The sequence below is a fragment of the Ctenocephalides felis genome, unplaced genomic scaffold (assembly GCF_003426905.1).
Source record: "Ctenocephalides felis isolate EL2017-DRISC unplaced genomic scaffold, ASM342690v1 CF-g0.4_SCAFFOLD_00845, whole genome shotgun sequence".
Lineage (NCBI taxonomy): Eukaryota > Metazoa > Arthropoda > Insecta > Siphonaptera > Pulicidae > Ctenocephalides > Ctenocephalides felis.
Window position 1 is genome coordinate 25,229,488 of NW_020536999.1, and position 20,101 is coordinate 25,249,588.

The 20,101-nt window shown below is 26.3% G+C and overlaps 4 protein-coding genes across 5 annotated transcripts in view; 3 read left to right on the top strand and 1 right to left on the bottom strand.

Moving 5' to 3' along the window:
- The first annotated feature begins 2,517 nt into the window (after nt 1-2,517).
- On the top strand, nt 2,518-3,914 carry LOC113363289 (myosin regulatory light chain sqh). The gene is made up of 4 exons (XM_026605780.1): nt 2,518-2,707; nt 3,067-3,281; nt 3,347-3,485; nt 3,571-3,914. Exons 2-4 carry the CDS (start codon nt 3,092-3,094, stop codon nt 3,764-3,766), a joined length of 525 nt encoding a protein of 174 aa, XP_026461565.1. The 5' UTR covers nt 2,518-2,707; nt 3,067-3,091; the 3' UTR covers nt 3,767-3,914.
- A 253-nt stretch (nt 3,915-4,167) lies between these two features.
- On the bottom strand, nt 4,168-5,993 carry LOC113363367 (HMG box-containing protein 4-like). Of its 2 annotated transcripts, none has more exons than XM_026605858.1 (7): nt 5,731-5,993; nt 5,500-5,652; nt 5,235-5,428; nt 5,118-5,175; nt 4,776-4,921; nt 4,466-4,714; nt 4,168-4,394 (listed from the first exon to the last, which is right to left on the bottom strand). In XM_026605858.1, exons 1-7 carry the CDS (start codon nt 5,804-5,806, stop codon nt 4,233-4,235), a joined length of 1,038 nt encoding a protein of 345 aa, XP_026461643.1. In that variant the 5' UTR covers nt 5,807-5,993; the 3' UTR covers nt 4,168-4,232. The 2 variants fall into 2 exon arrangements, with proteins under 2 accessions (XP_026461643.1, XP_026461644.1); XM_026605859.1 differs by having other exon boundaries at nt 4,169-4,394; nt 5,118-5,172.
- An 854-nt stretch (nt 5,994-6,847) lies between these two features.
- LOC113363210 (TRPL translocation defect protein 14-like) lies at nt 6,848-16,440 on the top strand. Its single transcript, XM_026605689.1, has 12 exons — nt 6,848-7,071; nt 9,439-9,506; nt 9,641-9,678; nt 13,652-13,689; nt 14,544-14,672; nt 14,757-14,893; nt 15,134-15,187; nt 15,325-15,484; nt 15,555-15,708; nt 15,788-15,964; nt 16,057-16,241; nt 16,317-16,440. The coding sequence occupies exons 1-12, from the start codon at nt 7,029-7,031 to the stop codon at nt 16,388-16,390; spliced, it is 1,257 nt and encodes a 418-aa protein (XP_026461474.1). The 5' UTR covers nt 6,848-7,028; the 3' UTR covers nt 16,391-16,440.
- Nucleotides 16,441-17,945: 1,505 nt separating this feature from the next.
- The window catches only part of LOC113380898 (25S rRNA (cytosine-C(5))-methyltransferase nop2-like), a 7,759-nt gene continuing 5,603 nt past the window's right edge, over nt 17,946-20,101 (top strand). The window contains exons 1-8 of the mRNA XM_026619956.1: nt 17,946-18,048; nt 18,281-18,439; nt 18,502-18,774; nt 18,845-18,937; nt 19,001-19,310; nt 19,419-19,611; nt 19,700-19,778; nt 19,842-20,066. Coding sequence (XP_026475741.1) covers nt 17,946-18,048; nt 18,281-18,439; nt 18,502-18,774; nt 18,845-18,937; nt 19,001-19,310; nt 19,419-19,611; nt 19,700-19,778; nt 19,842-20,066 — 1,435 coding nt within the window. The remainder of the gene's footprint in view (nt 18,049-18,280; nt 18,440-18,501; nt 18,775-18,844; nt 18,938-19,000; nt 19,311-19,418; nt 19,612-19,699; nt 19,779-19,841; nt 20,067-20,101) is intronic.

Below are 20,101 nucleotides of genomic sequence, written 5' to 3' on the forward strand. Positions count from 1 at the left end.
TATTATGTATATATAATAATTTAAATTTTATTGACGTTTGACATTATCAATAAACACGTGAAGAACTTTTTTCTGAATATTTACAAGATACTTTATTGTTACATGTTTATATTATTTAATATGAGTCATTCAGTGGTTACATGCATGTGTTATATCAATAGAATAAAGTCATTCATTATATTCAATCTATACATTTCCAAATAAAGAGCTATTATTAGTCAAGTCCAATTATTACAAACGAGTTTAAGCCCCAAAAACCTGCTGAATAGTTTCCGAACATTCGGTATTCGGTCTCTGAAGCTTGCCGAATATTCGGTATTCGACATTTTGCCGATTATACTATTCTGCAAACCTAATATATATTATGCATTATAATAATAATACAAAATAAATACAAAAAAAATCAAATCTAAACTAAATCATTAAATTATTATTATTATATTGTCTAGGCCTGGTATATTCCAAAAAATATATATATATAACCAAAGCTATTTCACTTAAAAACTAATATTCTTTTAAATTGTACTACACGTACATATATGAATGGACAAACATGTATTTATATATTCAACAAACTTGTAAATAATTAAAAAAGAGTGCGCGTAAGGATCACACGCGATTGAAGTAAAACTTTTAATATTGTATGAGTAGGCAATTAAGATAAAAATAAAAAAAACATCATATTTAAATTTTAAAAATCATTTATTAATAATCACATAACATCAATAACACAGTTTAAAACAACATCGATAGATTAATTGCTATCATATTTCATATATGATATAATAGGTTTGTGATAACTAAAATGAGAGACATAAATTTTGCTTTGTAAACTATGTACATTTCTGGAGAAAACTGCATCAATAGTCGTGCCATATCTTGTGGTTGATTCAAATGGAGAATTATTCATTGTTAAATTAAATTTATTATTTAAAAAATCAATTAATGGTTGAGATTCTTCTGAACGAAAATTGACATTAAAATCTCCAGCAAGAATTAATGGTATCTCGTTGTGATTAGTGTTTAAAAGTTTTGCACCCTCATAAGAAAAATGAAGTAACTGCTGATGAAGAAATTTAATAATATTTGATATGTTTTTATTGGGAGAAATGTAAAGGACGACTATAATCAATGTTTGATTCTGTGTGTGTAATATCACCTACTTGTGTAATTTCATTAGAAATATCCAGTAATATCGTTGGCGCAAGAAACTGCATAGGAGTCGCATTATGAAGAGTATCTGAACATGAATAATAGACATTAGACAGCTACACCACCTGCTCTTGAGTCCGATCGTTTGTATTGAGTAACGCAGTAATAGTTCTGAATATTAATTCGTTCTTCATTATTAATCCAAGTTTCCGAAAATAACAAAAACGTACAACGTTGTAGCACTTTATCTTGCAGATCAGGCAAATGAGCTCGTAAACTTTGGCAGTTAAAGGAAAACAATGAAATGTCGTTCAAACTTATTATCTCACTCAATTTTTCTTCTTGTGTTATTAATCTACAAGTTGAAAGTCTTTGGAATTCAGTTTTTAAGTTCATTAATCCTGCTGGCCGTTTTCTTCCATGATAAATTTTTTTGAAATGATGAACAATCCATTAATGCTGGTAACTCGTGATAATGCAACATATAGAAGCTGCTGATTATATGTTTTATTGTATTCATATACAATTTTATCAAAAGTACCACCTTGTGATTTGTGTATTGTGAGTGCACAAGCAGACACTAAAGGAAAATGATTTCTTTTGACAAATATGATTTTATTTCTATTCATTGGAATAGATGAAGATCTCCTGAGAATCGGCACAGCTGTCCTACTAATATTAGGAGTTTGAATATGATGTGCAGCTTTCTTCTTATTTTGTTACCTATCTTACCAGGAAATTCAAACCATAAACGTAGAAGTTCATCATTATCGCCACGTTCTATGTACACTAATTTTCCTACACAACCATTAGCTAAGCCATCACTTACATCAATATTAGTTGTTATAATGTAAAATTTATTCAGAACTAAAATTATTTCATACGGCAAACCCGCGGTATCAATAACCGATTTTTGTGAAACTGCTGACGAATGTATGATTGTTGATCTGTCGCATGGCAACCTACATAAATATCCGTGGCAGTAGATATTATTTTGTCTTCAACGAGATTCAGTATAAATTTATTATATTCCATGACACATTTATTCTCTAAGAAAAGTCTTATTCCATGAGGACATAGATTCAATTAATGCAAGTTCATATAGGGTTTAGCGCTCGACTTACGCATGACATGACGGGAGTGGATACTCGCGACATCAGCGCTTACGGCGTCGTAGTGTTCAACTACACGTTGGCATTTTCGTTGCATTTGTACGGATTTACACCCGTGTAGCCTAAAGAAATTTTTACACCCATATCGCGCCTAAAGAAGTTTTACTTCAAAAATACTTAAAATGCTTAACATCATTATAATGAGGTACCATTTTATTGTTATATTATCTAGGAAATATATTCATGAGTTCTCCTCTGTCTTATCCTTCATGCACGTTCCATTCGCGGGCGTGTAACTTTCGTAAATGACTCACTTCATTTCGTTTTAAATTTTGTACATTTATGGGTTTGTCAATGTCTTAACTTTGAAACAAAAGATTAGTAAAAAACCAGTGTTAAAATTTAGATAAATATTATAAAAAAAATATTTTTCATTTATTAAGGTATGTATAAGTGTTATTTTTATATATTAAATGCGTTTGGTTAATGTGCAATGTGTCAAAATGGAAAAGTATGTCGTACTATTGTCTTTGTTGAATTTTGTATTTGACATATTGGAAATAGTTTTGTATACACATTATTAATAATACAGAATTTATACATATATGAAAAATATGCAATTTAATAAATGTAATTTACACGTTGTACATAAATTGTGTAAATTTTGTACACATCTTATCTATTGTATGAGTCATTGTTTATCAAGAATTTGATATATATATATATATATATATATATATATAAATATATATGTGTGTGTATGTATATATCATTGATATGTTCAATTATCCTTACTTTTCAGGTTTTCAAATTAGTTATTTTCCACAATGTCAGCCCGCAAGACAGCTGGTCGCCGTACCACAACCAAGAAACGTGCCCAGAGAGCCACTTCCAATGTCTTTGTTATGTTTGATCAGGCACAGATTGCAGAATTTAAAGAAGCTTTCAATATGATCGATCAGAACCGAGATGGTTTTATTGAAAAGGATGATTTGCATGACATGCTTGCATCTTTGGGTGAGTTATGAATGATGAGTTTATTCAATTGTAATGAATAGATTTTGATGATAATTGTCTGTTAGGTAAAAACCCAACTGATGAATATTTGGAAGGAATGATGAATGAGGCTCCAGGTCCTATTAATTTTACTATGTTTTTGACCCTTTTTGGTGAACGGTTGCAAGGTACTGATCCTGAAGATGTTATCAAAAATGCATTTGGGTAAATATGAAGCATACACTAAATTTATATATATATATATATATATATATATATATATATATATAATAAAATGTTTTTTTTTTAGGTGTTTTGATGAAGACAATACTGGTCACATAAATGAAGAGCGTCTACGAGAACTTTTGACATCAATGGGTGATAGGTTTACTGATGAGGATGTTGATGAAATGTACCGGGAAGCACCCATCAAAGGAGGCTCTTTTGATTACATTGAATTTACACGAATTCTTAAACACGGTGCCAAAGATAAAGATGAACAGTGAGATTTTGTGGAAAGTTGGAGTTTTGTAAGGTTTTTTTCATGTTTTAAATATAAATGCAAATTGCAAATGCTCTTTGTATTATATAATAATGTACTTACTCATATTAAAAGATTGATGAGTATTTGCGAACAATATTTTGGTTACCAATTTTTATATAAAAAGTTTGCTATGAAAATTTATCTGAAATGGTTGATCAGAATAAGTCTAAAACTATTTGTGTAACATGTTCAGATTATATATATACTTGAATATTATTACTGAACACAAAAATTGTTACACAAATAGTTCTGAATTTATGTTTTATAGTTTATAGTTGGCATTTTATGTATTTATATCTTACTATTGTAATATTTTCAATTAAATTTATTTTTTAACCTATCTTACATATTCATTATACATATATTTTTAAATTGCATTTACATCAAATGACAAATATTTAACTATTTACAATATACTTAAATTCTATTTACAAGCCGGGCATAACATAAGCAATATTATCAAGCAAATCACTAAAATCCATATCAGAATTAAGTTCTGGTACCTGTTGCGATAAGCAAACTAAAGGACCTACAGAACACAAAAGACTATCAAGTAAAACACTTAAAGAACCGGACACTGCAATCTGTCCCTACAATAAAAATTAATTAGCAACATTTGCATGAATAATAAAATAAATTGTATTACATAAGAGTTGTATACCTCATGTTCTTTTAATCGTTCACCAATTATACTCAAACTCTCGCCAAGTAACTTTAGATAAGCAGCTATGTCAATTGGGGAACTTCCTGTTACCTTATACATGCCTTGAGATGATAAACCGCTGCTCATTGCTGATGATTTGGGGCTCAACATTAAATTATCAGAATTTTGTTGGGAATTAGGCATCACTTCTAAATCTTCTATATCAAGTTTCTTAGAAACTGTTGGTGAAGTGGAGAATTGGGAGGGCTATAAAGAACATAAATCATAAAATTCATATCATAACAATAAGACAGTAGTCATTTATTACCTTATTAGATTTGCTTTTATTTATAAATTGTGCTTTATTATCAGACGTTTTTATTTCTTCATCTCTCGCTACTTTCATAGCCATACGTTTAGCCCTTCGACGCCAATTATACTTCTCTCCATTAGGCACATTTGCCCAAAGTTCACCTAATGCACATAATGAAGATGAAAATGTAAATATTTAAGTAAGAACAATTATTGCAGTATTATTCACCTAATTTTTTTGATATAGATGAAAAATCAATTGAAGGATTTTCTTTTACGATTTTATTTCTAATTCCTTTAGCCCAGAGCATATAAGCTGTGAAACGAGATTTACCTTTGTCTTTACGTTGTACTTTACCTTTTGCTGGACTTTTGCTGTCTCTCAATAAGGTAGATTTTTTTCTAGACAATTCCTGCTTAAAGTAAGAAAAATATTAAAGGAATACAATACGTTTTATAATTTGCAATTAAGTACCTGTAAGTAAACACTTTGTGAAGGTGTATTTTCAAAATCTTGATGTTCATTTAGATCATTTTCTTCTAAATCAACATCAGAATCGTCTTCTGATACATTACTATCGTTTTCTAAATTTGAATCATAAGCTTCTTCTGATTCACCATCTGAAAGATGTTGTTCCTGAATATCATATTCAACTTTTACACGATTTTCTGAAAACATTAAATATAAATAATCAAAACTGTTAAATCCAAAGAAAAGCACATGCTAATCCAATTACTACCTTCTCCAGATGGGAAATCAAAATTAGATGTGTGTGGCTTTGTAAAACTTTTTTTAGGCCTTGGTTCTAGGTCATCAGGAGACTCAAAATCTGTTAATTTTGACGATTTTTTTCTAACACGTCCGCTTCTCGATACTCCAGTCACTTCCAAGTCTAATTGAAGAAAAACGTTTTGAGATAAAAATCAAAGAATAATGTTTTCGCGGTTTTTTTCTGTTCAGTAAACATAACCTTCTTGCTTTGGTTTGCGTCCGATTTGATCTGGGTCTTCACGTTTTGATTTTAACGATTTGTCGTTGGTGTACATTATGATAAAAGGGATTATATAATAACAATAACATAAATAAAACACACAATTAAAATAAATAAGTGTAATAATGTATTTACATCATTACCAATGTAGCTTCATGTTTGGTATACACATTAAAATTATGTAAATTACGACCCTGCGTAATTAGCTAAAAATTTATATAAATAATAATTAAAATCTATTTAATTATAAAATATATTCAGTATTTATTTTAATATTATTTACAAACTTAGACAAACGCCATTTCGGATCGAGACAGTGTTACCAACTTTATACGTTATGTCATTTTTTGAAACAGTGATGGCAAAGGATACAGAGACAAATTCGTTTTTTATAATTTCTTATTAAAATTAATTAAATTATTCTTATTAAAATTAATTAAATTAATAATAATCTTATTATAATTAATTAAATATCATAATTGGAAAAACAAATATTTTTTAAATATTTAATTCCTAATCTTGACAAATCAAACCAAATCAATTTAATTTAATTGGAATTGTTTTGTTAAAATGATAATATAAAGGATTAGCTCAAAACTAATAAATAAACATTAATCTTAAAAACTTGAATGCGTTTTATATTTTATATAAAAAGGTTGAAAAATATTAGTTTTGTATTTTTAACGACAATTTTTGAAAACTAGTGATGTAAATGTTAGATATATGTTAGAATCAGTTAGAATATTGTGTAGATTATTTAAATTTATATGAAATTTTTAAACTTCTTAAATATATATCAATCGGATAGTTCAAAAGTTAGAAAATATATAATAAATAACTGCAAAAATTGAACGTGGTCCAATGTGCAATTTTTTTTATTATATTCAATTACTACTTTGAAGTATGCCGAGTTACTAAGCTTAGTATTACTATGTACGGTGCTACGGGCTTATAACTCTTTCATCAAAACCATTTTCATTCAAAAGCCGTTTTGTTTAAAAATGATCTTTTACTCCTCGACCTTAACCAGCACTGTTCTTCACAAGATTAAATATTCCTCGGACCGAACGATCCTCTTCGTCTTCACTTCACCAGTTATGTCAATGATGTGATGTTGTACAACCTCAAACTATTAATTAATTCTATTTGTGATATAAATAAATCTATAATAATGTCTAAATGTGATTAAATGCCAATGATTTATTTTATAATGCACAGTTTAATAATAAGCGAGTGATATTATTCAAGAATAAAATAGAAGAAGGATTAGAATCGTCATGGATCCTGAAAAACGTGTATATAAAATAGTACTTACAGGAGGTATGTGAGGACATTGATTTATTGTTGATTGTTTAGTTGTAATTTTATTAATTTGTATAAAATCATTCACAATTAAACACGTGCTGGTAATCTTCCGGTTGCCGTGCGTCGAGTTGCAAATGAAAAACTATGTGGATACAGCTAAAAATAGTTATTTTATGTAATATCATGTTACAGTACTAGAATAATTTTAAATATATACCTTTGATGAAAATTATAATAGTTGGGGATTGTGCAAAAATGATTTAACTAAATTTTGCAACTTATGTGTGTGGAAAATCACATGTCTCATGTTTATACAGATACATATATATCATAAGTTATTGTTTGTATCTTTTATGTAATACCTTAATTTAATATAATGATATATATAAATACACATATACACAAATATGAGTATATGCATATTCTTATAGTGCTAACAAGATTTGAACTAATCCGCTATAAATATATTAAATATATGCAAATGTTCATAAATGAACAGTATAACCATATAATTCTTAATATAATTCACATTATGATAATGTAAGTTTTTATGATAACTTTTAGCTACAATCAATACGAGATCGTGCAACTATAAGAATTTTTTAAAATACTTTGTAGAATTCAAAAATATTACATATATATATATATATATATATATATATATATATATAATAAATCAAGTTTAAAAGCGCAAGTCCAAATATAATATATGTTCAAGCTAAATGAGTCGAACACAATAGGAGAATTATTAATTATGCAGATTTATCAAGAGTTTCATTTATCGTGTACTATTTTTATTCCAGATGCTTTTCGAATTAAATTCAAAATTTATTATTGGATATGAATGTGTATGTAAACAAGACACTTGGTTTAATTAAAATTGTGTCTTTAATTGACTCGAGACATTCAATTTGAATTTATTGTTAAATAATTGCTCTAAAGTCCAATATTTATTTTACAATTAAACTCCATTTTATAATTGGAAATATGATATTCTTCTGGTCCAAATGTAATATATATTGTTGAAGTTAAATAAGTCGAACACAAGAGGAGAATTATTAATTATGCAATATTTATCAAAAATTCCATTTATTGTGCACCATTTTTATTCCAGATTCTTTTCAACTTAAATTCAAATTTATTATTGGATATGAATGTGCATGATGATTTATTAGTATATGTATATACAAGACACTTAATTTAATCAATATTGTGTCTTTCATTGACTCGAGACATTTAATTTGAATTTATGGTTAAATAATTTCTCTAAAGTCCAATATTTATTCTACAATTAAACTCCATTTTATAATTGGAAATAAGATATTCTTCTGGTCCAAATGTAATATATATTGTTGAAGCTAAGTAAGTTGAACACAAGAGGAGAATTATTAATAATGCAATATTTATCAAAAATTTTTTTCATCATGCACTATTTTTGATCCAGATGCTTTTTAAGTTAAATTCAAAATTTATTATTGGATATGAATGTGTATGATGATTTATTAGTATATGTATATACAACACAAGATACTTAGTTTAATCAATATTGTGTTTTTAATTGACTCGAGACATTCAATTTGAATTTATTGTTAAATAATTGCTCTAAAGTCCAATATTTATTCTGCAATTAAACTCCGTTTTATAATTGGAAATAAGATATTCCTCTGGTATGATGGATTCGTAGAAAACAATTTAATGAATCATGCTTTTAATGGAACACGAACAAAATCCTTGATACAGATCTGAGCTTATTAGGAAATATTTTTAAAACTGCTAATTGAATTTTTGTTATTTTATTATAGTTATTGTAGTTTTTGCATAATTTTGTTTCAAAGAATTTTTAAACATAAATCATAAAATCAATTACATTGTGATAAGAATTTATTATCCAGATAAAATCAATTTGATTGTAAATATGCAATGTTTACATTAGCAATTAATTTGCATTTAATTGATTTGTTGTTTATAATATTACTAATTTGATTTTAATAATTTACTGATAAGGATTTCATGACGCAAATTTATTTGATAACATTTGCTATAAAATAATTTAATACATTTTATGAACAATAAATTGTTTATAAAGCATTTGGTTTTGTTTAGCATTGTTTATAAATATGATGGTTATTTTAATTCAGAGTTATTTTTTATTTCAATTATGGTTTTAAAATTTGAATGCAATTTTCTACTTCATTAAGAATTTTTGTTTATACAAGTGTTATGCTTAACGTTTTGCAATTTTGCAATTTGAAAAAAATGGAGCAGGTCTGACGCACTTTATAATTATTTTACATATATATATATATATATATATATATATATATATTACCTGTTTATTTTTGTTTTAGTTTTATTCATTACCACTTTTTTATTATATTTCAGGGCCATGTGGTGGAAAAACAACAGGTCAATCAAGATTGAGCACTTTTTTTGAAAATTTAGGATGGAAGGTAAAAAAATTAATTTTGAATTGTATATAACTAAATAATTATTTAACAATTTTTTTTCCATTCTTTAATTTTCATAGTAATCTTGTCTACATTCACAATTTTTATATAATATTTATTATAATACAATTTTGCAGGTTTTTCGTGTACCTGAAACAGCAACAGTTCTATTGAGGTAAGTTTATTTTTATATATATATATTTATATATATATATATATATATATATATATATATACATGTGTCATAATAAATTTTGTAACATTAGACGCCACTTTATATTATCATATCTAATTACAATATTATGCACATTTCATCACGCAATTTTCTTATTTTTCACATTCGTTATTTATATAAGATAAAGTAATCTCATACGGATATTTGATATCATTTTAAGGGCATGTAATAATTAATTTTCTGTAATTTGTAAAATTGATACCAGGGTTCAGAAATTATTTTTGCCTGGTTTTTGGCATACATATTTAACAATAAAATAGCGATGCATTGTTACCTTTGTTGTATTTTAAAACATAACTATTTTATAGCATTAAATCGTGTTTAAGTTAAATCGTTAACACAAAAATATTTTCGATGTTTTGTCGCCATTGTTCCATTGTAAACAATTCAGAACACAAATAACTGTAGAAACAATAAAATATTTTTTAATAATACCTATTTGCATTTTTTCGAAAGAACAATGATTTTATACAAGTCCATTATATTTTATATAAGTATAAGTCTAGTATATTTTATATAAGTCACTTGAAGTAGATATTTGATAATTATTTTATCAACTTTTGATATCTATATAGAACAATTTTGTTTTTAAAATTCGAAGAAATTATTATTTTATTTAAAATAAAAATCTTACATACTTTTATGGCTATTTTTTATTAATATTTTTTTGTTACCATCGTTCAACAATAAAAAAGTTCAGGAGGTATTCGAGTGTAGAAATTCCAAAAAATCGTTTTGTTTTTTGATGATGAAAATCTCATACTTTTATGGCTATTTTTTATGAATATTTTTTGTTACCATCGTACAACAATAAAAAAAAGTTCAGGGGGTTTTCTAGTGGAGAAATTCCAAAAAATCGTTTTTTGTTTTTTTTGATGATGAAAATCTCATATTTTTATGGCTATTTTTTATTAATATTTTTCCTTGTCATCGTTCAACAATAAAGCTATTCTAGTGTATAAATTCCAAAAAATATTTTTTTTTTGTTTTCATATTTGCAAAATCAAAAGTATGTGTGCGAGAGGTTTTTTTTATAATTTAAATTATTTTCGGAGATACAGCTGGTTGGCCATGATAATCCTCCTCTGCAAAATGAAGGCATTTTGCAAAATTTTGAACGCTTTTTCAAAACTGTTTTTTTTTCAATACAATGTTCACGAGTTCTCGAGTTCTTCTCGGATTCACTAGAAATTTTCCGAATATCTATAAACTTTTATCTGGCATATACTAGCCTCATCCCCGAACTTGAATTCTTATTATTTTCAAAAAATTCGAGAAACTCAAAGTGCTGAGAAAAAGGTCTTAAAAATTAACTCAATCTTAGTATATGCCATTGCTGCAATCATTCTTCTTTATATCCATCATCCCCAAATTTGAATTTTCGATTTTTTAAAAAAATCTAGAAAGTTTTTTTTTTTGAAACAGTTGCTATTTCGTAAAAAAAAAAATTTTTAACTTAATTCTAGTATATGCCATTGTCGCAATCATTTTAGATTAATTATTTTTTTTTTTTTAATTTTGGATTACTAGGAGGGTTGCAATCGTTGACACGGTCATGTGCCATTTTTTTGTGACCCTCCACTTCAACAACTACTGATTTTTAAAATTAACATTTTTTAATTTTTTTTTCTGAACTCTTAATGTTGATAAATAAATTATGAAAAAATAATATTGAAAGAATGTATTGCTTTTTTTTACGATGATTTAAAAATGACATAAAATCCATGTCTCTACACTAGAATTCCCTCTTGGTATAATAAATTTGTTTACATTGTTTTATATGTATATTTAGATTGGCATATAGAGTACCTACCTAAAACTAACTAACTACCTATCTAAAATTTCAGTTTTATTAATTTTATGCATCAGTAATATTTTTTAATCAATTCATTATACATATATAATTAATTTGTTCGGGATTAACTTATATATGTATATTTATATTTCTTCTTCGTCGTGCCAATGAACGTATTAATGATAAGAACAAGTTTCTGCAAGGTCTTCTTATTAGAGTTTAACATCCGTATTTAATAATCATAACAGATTTTATCTTTAAATTTAATATTAGTGATTTAAATGTTGGATCAGATTTTTGTCAATAAAATGAAGTGCATTTACCTCTTCTCAGGAAGACCTATTTAATTTATTGTCATTAGATTATACAATTTACTTTAAATATTGATTTGTTTTATGTAAACAAGATACTAAATGGATTCTAGATGTAACCAAATTGTCATTGTGTCAATAAAGAATTATAATAGATAATTTAATATACTAAATTATATAATGGACATTTTTAAATTTTCTTCTTTGAAATATAAATGTTAATAGCCATTCTATAAACTTGTTGCTTTCTAAATAATAATCTAAAGGGGCCACATTTTTTTACTTTGCATTTCTTGTAGCTATAGTTTCACTGTTGACTATTGAACATGTTTTTTATATATTAATAATAAAATTTACACTATATTTATATCATTCAAATAAGTCAGTTTGCGTGTTGGCTTTTAGCAGTATTAGTTAAAGAATAATTTGAAGACAAACAATTATTTATATTATAATTTAAAAAAATACATATGTCTTCGTCGAATGCAGTTGTAATAATGGTTTTAGATTTTTATTTGAGAAGTATTTATTATACAAACATTATTTAAGTACTCTTCTCTAAAAAAAAAACTTCTAAATGTACAATAATATAACATATGTTTTGTATACATATATATTTTTTTAGATATTTAATATCTAAACTAATATTTTAGAAGCCGCGTTATTTTTAACAATAGCATTTCATCCAAATTTTAATAAAAACCACAATCATTTAACACTACATTTTAGTTTATCTTTTGAAAATTGGAAAAAGATTTTTTGGAAAAATTTGAAAGGGTTGATTTTTTTTTGAAGATTCTGAATTTATTTGAAATTTTTGGAAAAGGTAGATTTAAAGAAATTGAGTTTTTACGTATACACACACACACTTCTTATTTAATATTTTTATAAGCCACGTTGTTTTCAATTAACACGATATTTAATCAAAATTAGTAAAACTGAAGTTATTATACTAAATGTATACATTTTATATCATATGTATATATTTTATATTACATGTATATATTTTATATCATATGTATATATTTTATTTAAATTATTTGTTTATCTTCTGTATCTTTTAAATATTTTCTGTCCATCATTTCGACTATTTTCGACTATCATCATCCAGTTTAACATCAAGTTAATAATGAATGACTTTAGGTTATCTTTAAGATTAACTTTGGCCTATTTTTTTTTAGCAAATCGTAAACAACTAATATTATCTACATTTTTTGCGATTACTCTCGAAATTCAAGGACTTCGAATTAAAAGATTATTCACGTTTAAATATAAATGTACGTGTTTCCCACATTGTGGTGATTCCGATGAGTCTTATCGCAAAAATATATGGCATTTGCGTGGAAACTTACATACAAACTCAGAAATAAATATGATAATATACAAATTTAACGCAAATAGTTTGTATTTGCACAAAAACTTAAATAAACGTGAGAAAACTAACATCCTGTCGACTGTATGCACATGAGTATGTATAATTAATATTGAAGACTTAATTATCAAATGAACAAAATATATAGTTGGTTGATTTTAAATTGGAATTCTATTTATTAAGACTGGGACAGAATACTTATAATCCTTCAGTAATATAAATATCTTTCTTTGTCTGATCACAATTCATGCAGAGAGAAAACTGACTAAATTTTTATCGACAAGATAAATTTATTTACTTCAATAAATTTTCCATATCTTTATCGACATACATTTAATTTTAATTAATTATTTTACACAGTAGCAATCGATGTTTACCCATATTTATTTAATTACTAAATGTGTGCATATTTTTAATATAAATATTATTTTTCAGCGGTGGCATAAAATTCTCTGATCTATCAGAAGATGAAGGTAATTTTTGTATTTTTACCATAACTTTTTTTTTTCATACTAGTTAAACATAGAATATTCAATTCAAGTTTAACAAAATTGCCAAAATATAAAATATTTTTTTATTTTGCTAAAATAGTAAATTTAGTTATTTTACTTATGAATTTATTTGTTTTAAAATTAATAAATATTGTTGTTTACATTGGAAATATGCAAAAACATCACCGCGTTTTAATAAAATAGGCACAATGATTTTCATTTTTTTATTGTGATTTAATTGTAGAAATTGTTATAAAATTGTTGAAATAATTACAGTACAAATGATAGTAGTTACTGTAGAATTATAACAGTACAAATAAAATTTTAAATTTCATTATGACTTTGTTAAAAATAGTTATACTGAATTACTTAATTTGATTCTTTTTGCTTTCATAATTTGTGGAAGGTTATTGCGGTTATCAAATAACATGAAAAATATTAAATAATAATTATCGTCAACGTGTTTGCAGATAATATATTTGTTTACATGTAATATTATACATGCAAATGCGTCTAGCAGTTCAATAAAAATTGCCAATTATTCCAATTGACATTGAAGTTTAATCTTTATTTATTTTGTGTATATATATATATATACATATATATATATATATATATATATATATATTGATTACTGAATATTTGTGTCAATTGATGCTGCTTATACTTATATATAAATATAAATTAAATACCATCAACATATATCGAAAAGGCTCTCTTAAATTTATAATGATAATTACGAATTATAAAGTGTATATTTTAATAAAATCGTTTCAAACTATCACTTTTCCACTTATTACTATTACAATGACTTTCATTCCTCTATTATTTTTCAGCTCTCAAATTTCAAGAAAACCTCCTCAGAACGATGCTCCAGATTGAAGACACATTCTTCGAGCTGGGCAACAGTTGCAAGAGGAATTGTCTTATCATATGTGATAGGGGTGCCATGGATGCAAGTGCTTGTAAGTATAAATTAAATATAAATAATTGTGTTATATATATATATATATATATATATATTTTAATGTGCTTATTTTGTATTCTAGTTATATCTCGCGATAAATGGGAACAGATGATGTTGGCAAACGAGTGGAATAGTGTAGAGCTCAGAGATAATCGGTATAATCAAATTATACATATGGTATCTGCTGCTAAAGGAGCTGAGCAGTTCTATTCGACCGAAGTAAGGAGGAAATAAGCACTAAATGTGCATGTATTTTTTATTCCCCTTTACAAATATTAAATAATTTAAGTAACTTGAGTGAGGTGTGTGGGAAATTTAGTTAAATGTCTAAAATATCTACAATTTTGCCACTAAAAACACTAAGCCTTAAATTAATATTGTATATTCATGTCTCAATAGAATAAGAGAAATATTCTTAACAAAATTTATATTTATTAACATTATTTATATTTATTTCAGGAACATGTTTGCAGATCAGAAGGTGTGGATGTTGCTAGATTGCTTGATGACAAGGTAACGTTTATAAAGAATATCTACTAGTACCTGATTAAATTTCATTTTAAACGTTAGATTTCAACAAAGTTGTATCAACTTAAAAATTTATTTTACATAATTATAAAAAAAATTAAAGTACCATAATTATTTTCTAGGCAGCTGCAGCCTGGGTGGGTCATCCTTATTTTGATGTCATTGATAATTCTACAGATTTCGAAGCTAAAATGAATCGTATGATTGAAAGTATCTGTGTCAAGATTGGAATTGACACAGGAGATCGTCTCAGAGTGAATTCAAGAAAACTCAAATTTCTTGGTAATTTTTTTCACTTATTATTGCAATAATGATGTAAGAAAAAAAAATCACATAAATATTATTCTAATAGTGTCAGGTCCATTGCCAGATGAGTCTGTTTTTCCTCCTTTCCAAGATTTCGATGTCGTCCACAATTATCTGCAAGCTAGTGGACCACGAGTTCAAGCTAGGTTGAGAAAACGTGGTCAGAGGGGACATTGGAGTTATATTCATACGATACGCAGGTAAGAATAGAAAAAAAAATTACTATTTAATACTAGAACTATTTAGTAATTAGTTAAATTAATTTTTGTTTTTTTTTAGACCAAAGGTTCATGGTCAATCTGTAGAAGTGAAGACACAAATAACCCATCGAGATTATATTAATCTACTCTCTCAAAGAGACGATGCCCATTTCACTATTTATAAAAAGAGGAGGTGTTTTCTGGTGAACAATCAGTATTATCAACTTGATATCTATCGTGAACCAAGTCATCCAAGGCAAGCTATGCTCTATTTATAAGATAATTTATTATTATATGATAAATTATATTATATTATACAGATAATTTATATTTAATTCATAATTTCAGGTGTAAAGGTCTTATGTTACTTGAGACTTATACAGCCCTGGCTGATGACCAATTAGCAAAAACTCTACCCAAATTTTTGCAAATTGAACGTGAAGTCACTGGAAATCCTGATTATTCTATGTTCAATCTGTCTTTGAAAGAGGAATGGACAGATACTAAACATTTTTGCCGCTCCTTACTTAATGGTAATAGAATTGATAAATGGAATTTTATATATGTATATATAACAAATATTTGAATTTCCTTTTATTTTTTTCCAGGTGTCTCATCAAAAGACGATTCATTAAACAATCATATAAAAAATAACTGCAAAATAGTAAATGGTAAAACTTGAGAATCAAGTTAAAATAAATGTGGTCCAGATAGTTATATATTTAATACATACTTTAAAAATTAATATTTTTAAAAAAATAAGTGTACAATACTTTATTAAATGTTAAGGAAAATCACGTTTTAAATTACTGAAATTTTATACAGGGCTGTAGGAAGTTTTGATCATTTCATTCTTAAACTAAGTACTTAGTTTTCAAGTACTGGAAGTGCTAGTATTTATTAATCTAAGAAATTATAAATATTTTTTTCATAAGTTAAATATTGAATATGCACACAGTTAGTATTTTAACCAGATTGTCCATTACAACTTTTTGTTTTTTTTTTTTCATCTAAGCATTTTTATCCGGATAAATTATTGTTTTTACATTGATCCCAATGCCATTGAAAAGCTTTTTTTTCACTTTTTTTTTTAAGTGATCATATTTCTTACGTTTCTTGAACAATGTTTTAGAAGTAAACTACCTATTTTTTTTTAGTTTGGGTCATTTTAAAAAATATCTATAGTTATAAAGAATTAATGTATTATGGAATATAATTCATTGCTTTAATTCTAGCAATGCTCTCGTGTGAGTTCAATAAGAAATTAGAAACATATTTTATTAGTGAATGTATATTAATTTTATTCGATTTTATAGCCCTGCTGTTTTAATGATTATTATAATATGCTATTTAGTTGTTTTGAATTTATTGTTGTTACATTATGAATATTTTTAATTGTAATATATTGCATTAATAAGATTGTTATCATGAAAAAACACTATTTAGGTACTTATTTGAAAAAGTAATATTTTTGGCACTTAGGATAAATTAGTTGTTAAATATTGTTGTTACAATTTTGTTAATGTAAAATTATATAATATATATATATATATATATAATTTAATATTTGATACATCTAAATCGTAGTAATTTTCATTATATAATTCGTATTTTTGATTTAGATGTGTTATTATTATTATTATTGTATGATTAGTTTAATTCTTCAATTTGTTAAGCATTATATCTTGGTTTCCATGTTATTTTTTATGCAATAAGTCGATGTCATATAGAACTTTATATATATCAAGTATTGTAATTTTAAGAATTCTTTTCAAAACATGTAGTTTTAATATTAAACTGACTTATAATCAAATGATGTTAATTATAAGTATGTGTACTTAACAATCAAAAAAATTGGGAAAAATGCTAAGAAATTGATACTTAATGTATAGAAATATTTTTGTCAAAGACTTAATAAAATTATATTTATTGAATGATGTGTTTATAAAAGTATAGTCTCAAAAGGATATGATAGTTTGGAATATATATATATATATATATATATATATATATATATATATATATTCATGTTCATATTTTGTTTGCAGTTTGAATTTGAATTTGCCGCCATGGGTTTTTAAACCTTTCAAGTGTTATCTTTTTCATTGCAGGTTCCTCCATGTTTTACCAGCGCATGTGTTTCAAATACATCAAAGAAAAGAGGTTATAACATAAAATTAGTTACTATCAAGTTTTTATTTTATAATACTTAAATTTAAAAGAACTCGTTTACAAACATGGGACGTAAAGCGAAATTTGATGAGAATGATAAAATCATTAAGAAAGGCCCTGGGCGTAAAAATAAAAAACAAAGGGATCCTGTTTTCGCACAGGAGAAAGGTAATATTTTGAATAAAAAGATACTTAGTATGTTATCCAATTACATTTATTGTTATATATTATTTGATAATTATATTATCTGAAATTATTATATTAAACTTATTTTTATAATGGAACATATAGATTATGATCGGTTCGAGCTCATGTCTCTTAATCAAGTTGATACTCGATTATAATTATTATTTAGTAGTAATATTGAATGGGTTTTGATCTCTGTTTGCTTTGTTTTTAGATGGCAAGATCAGCAAATCAAAAAGCCATCGACAAAAACAAAGAGAAATGAAAAGGCAATTGAAACAGGCAGTGAAGAAACAGAATACTTCACAAGATAAGACTACAGCTATTAAGAAGAAATCTGGTGTTAACAATAATATCATAGCAAATAAAAAAGGTAAATAATTATTATTAGATATACATTCTATATCATCTTTTCATCAATAAACTTTTATTTAGACAAAGATTCTTCAAAGCACCATAAACTAGTAAAACCACAAAGTGTAACATCTTCAGAAGAATCTGAAGAGGAGATAGTTTTAAATACCAAAAAGAAGAATAATACCATTAAAGAGTTTTCTGATTCTAATAAAACTTGGTTGACGCCCAAAAAGAAAAAAATTGAAGAAGAAGATGACGATGACGATTCTGATAATTCAGAAGTAGATGAAGCTTCCGAAGATTCAGATGAAGATCAGCAAGAATCTGACAGTGATGATGAAGAAGTTGATGGTGTGCATATTTTTTATTGTAAAATATTATAAATTAGCTAGCATTAAATGTATGTTTTTATTGTTTGTAGATGATTGCAAAGTTGGGTCATTAAATGACGTAGATGTTGAAAGTGATGATGATGATTCTGATGAAATTGGAGATGATTTTGGCAATAAAGACGGTATGTGATTGTTTATACATATTAATATCGTCGGTTGCATATTTTACAAATTCATAATTGCAGATTCTGATGATGATGACGAAGATGAAATGTTACCAATAGAAAAAGAAAATAAGAAGCTCAAAAAACAACAAAAAAGAGAATTGAATGAATCTCAAGCAGAACTTCAATTAAATATTGCTGATAAAGAGCATTTTGCTTTTCCTTCTGAATCTGAGCTAGAGAAGCCTATTTCATTGCAAGATGTGCAGAAACGAATAAGAGATATTGTAAATCTTCTGACAAATGAATCAGAACATCTAAAAAAAGATAAGGAGCATTCCAGGAAGGATTATATGGAGTTATTGAAGACGGATTTATGTTCTTATTACAGGTAGAAAATAGTTCAAATGTATATATATATATATATATATATATATATATATATATTATATAGGCATTACAAAAGTATTCATATAATTATTTTATAAATTTGTTGCAGTTATAATGATTTCTTAATGGAAAAACTGATGCAACTGTTTCCATTGAATGAGTTATTGGAGTATTTGGAAGCTAGTGAAGTCCAAAGGCCTTTAACAATACGTACAAATAGTTTAAAAACACGTAGAAGAGATTTGGCACAAGCTTTGATCAATCGTGGTGTTAATTTAGATCCAGTTGGGAAATGGACACAGGTATAAAATGCATGCATTATATATATATATATATATATATATATATGCAGGATCATTATAGCTGAAAATTAACATTGATATGTTTTAGGTTGGTTTAGTTGTATACAGCTCAACTGTACCTATAGGAGCAACTCCAGAATATCTGGCAGGGCATTATATAATTCAAGGTAATACACATACTCTTCTGAAATTGTATTTATTAGAAAATTAAATATGTTTTATATTTGTAGGTGCTTCTAGTTTTCTCCCTGTGATGGCTTTAGCTCCTCAACCAAATGAACGAGTTCTTGACCTCTGTGCAGCTCCTGGTGGCAAATCTTCACACATAGCTGCATGTATGAAAAACACAGGAGTTTTATTTTCAAATGACGTTAATAAAGACCGTGCCAGGGCTATTTCTGGAAATTTCCATCGGCTGGGTATTGTGAATAGTGTTATTTGCTCCTATGATGGGCGTAAGTTTACAAATGTTATCAAGGGATTCGATAGA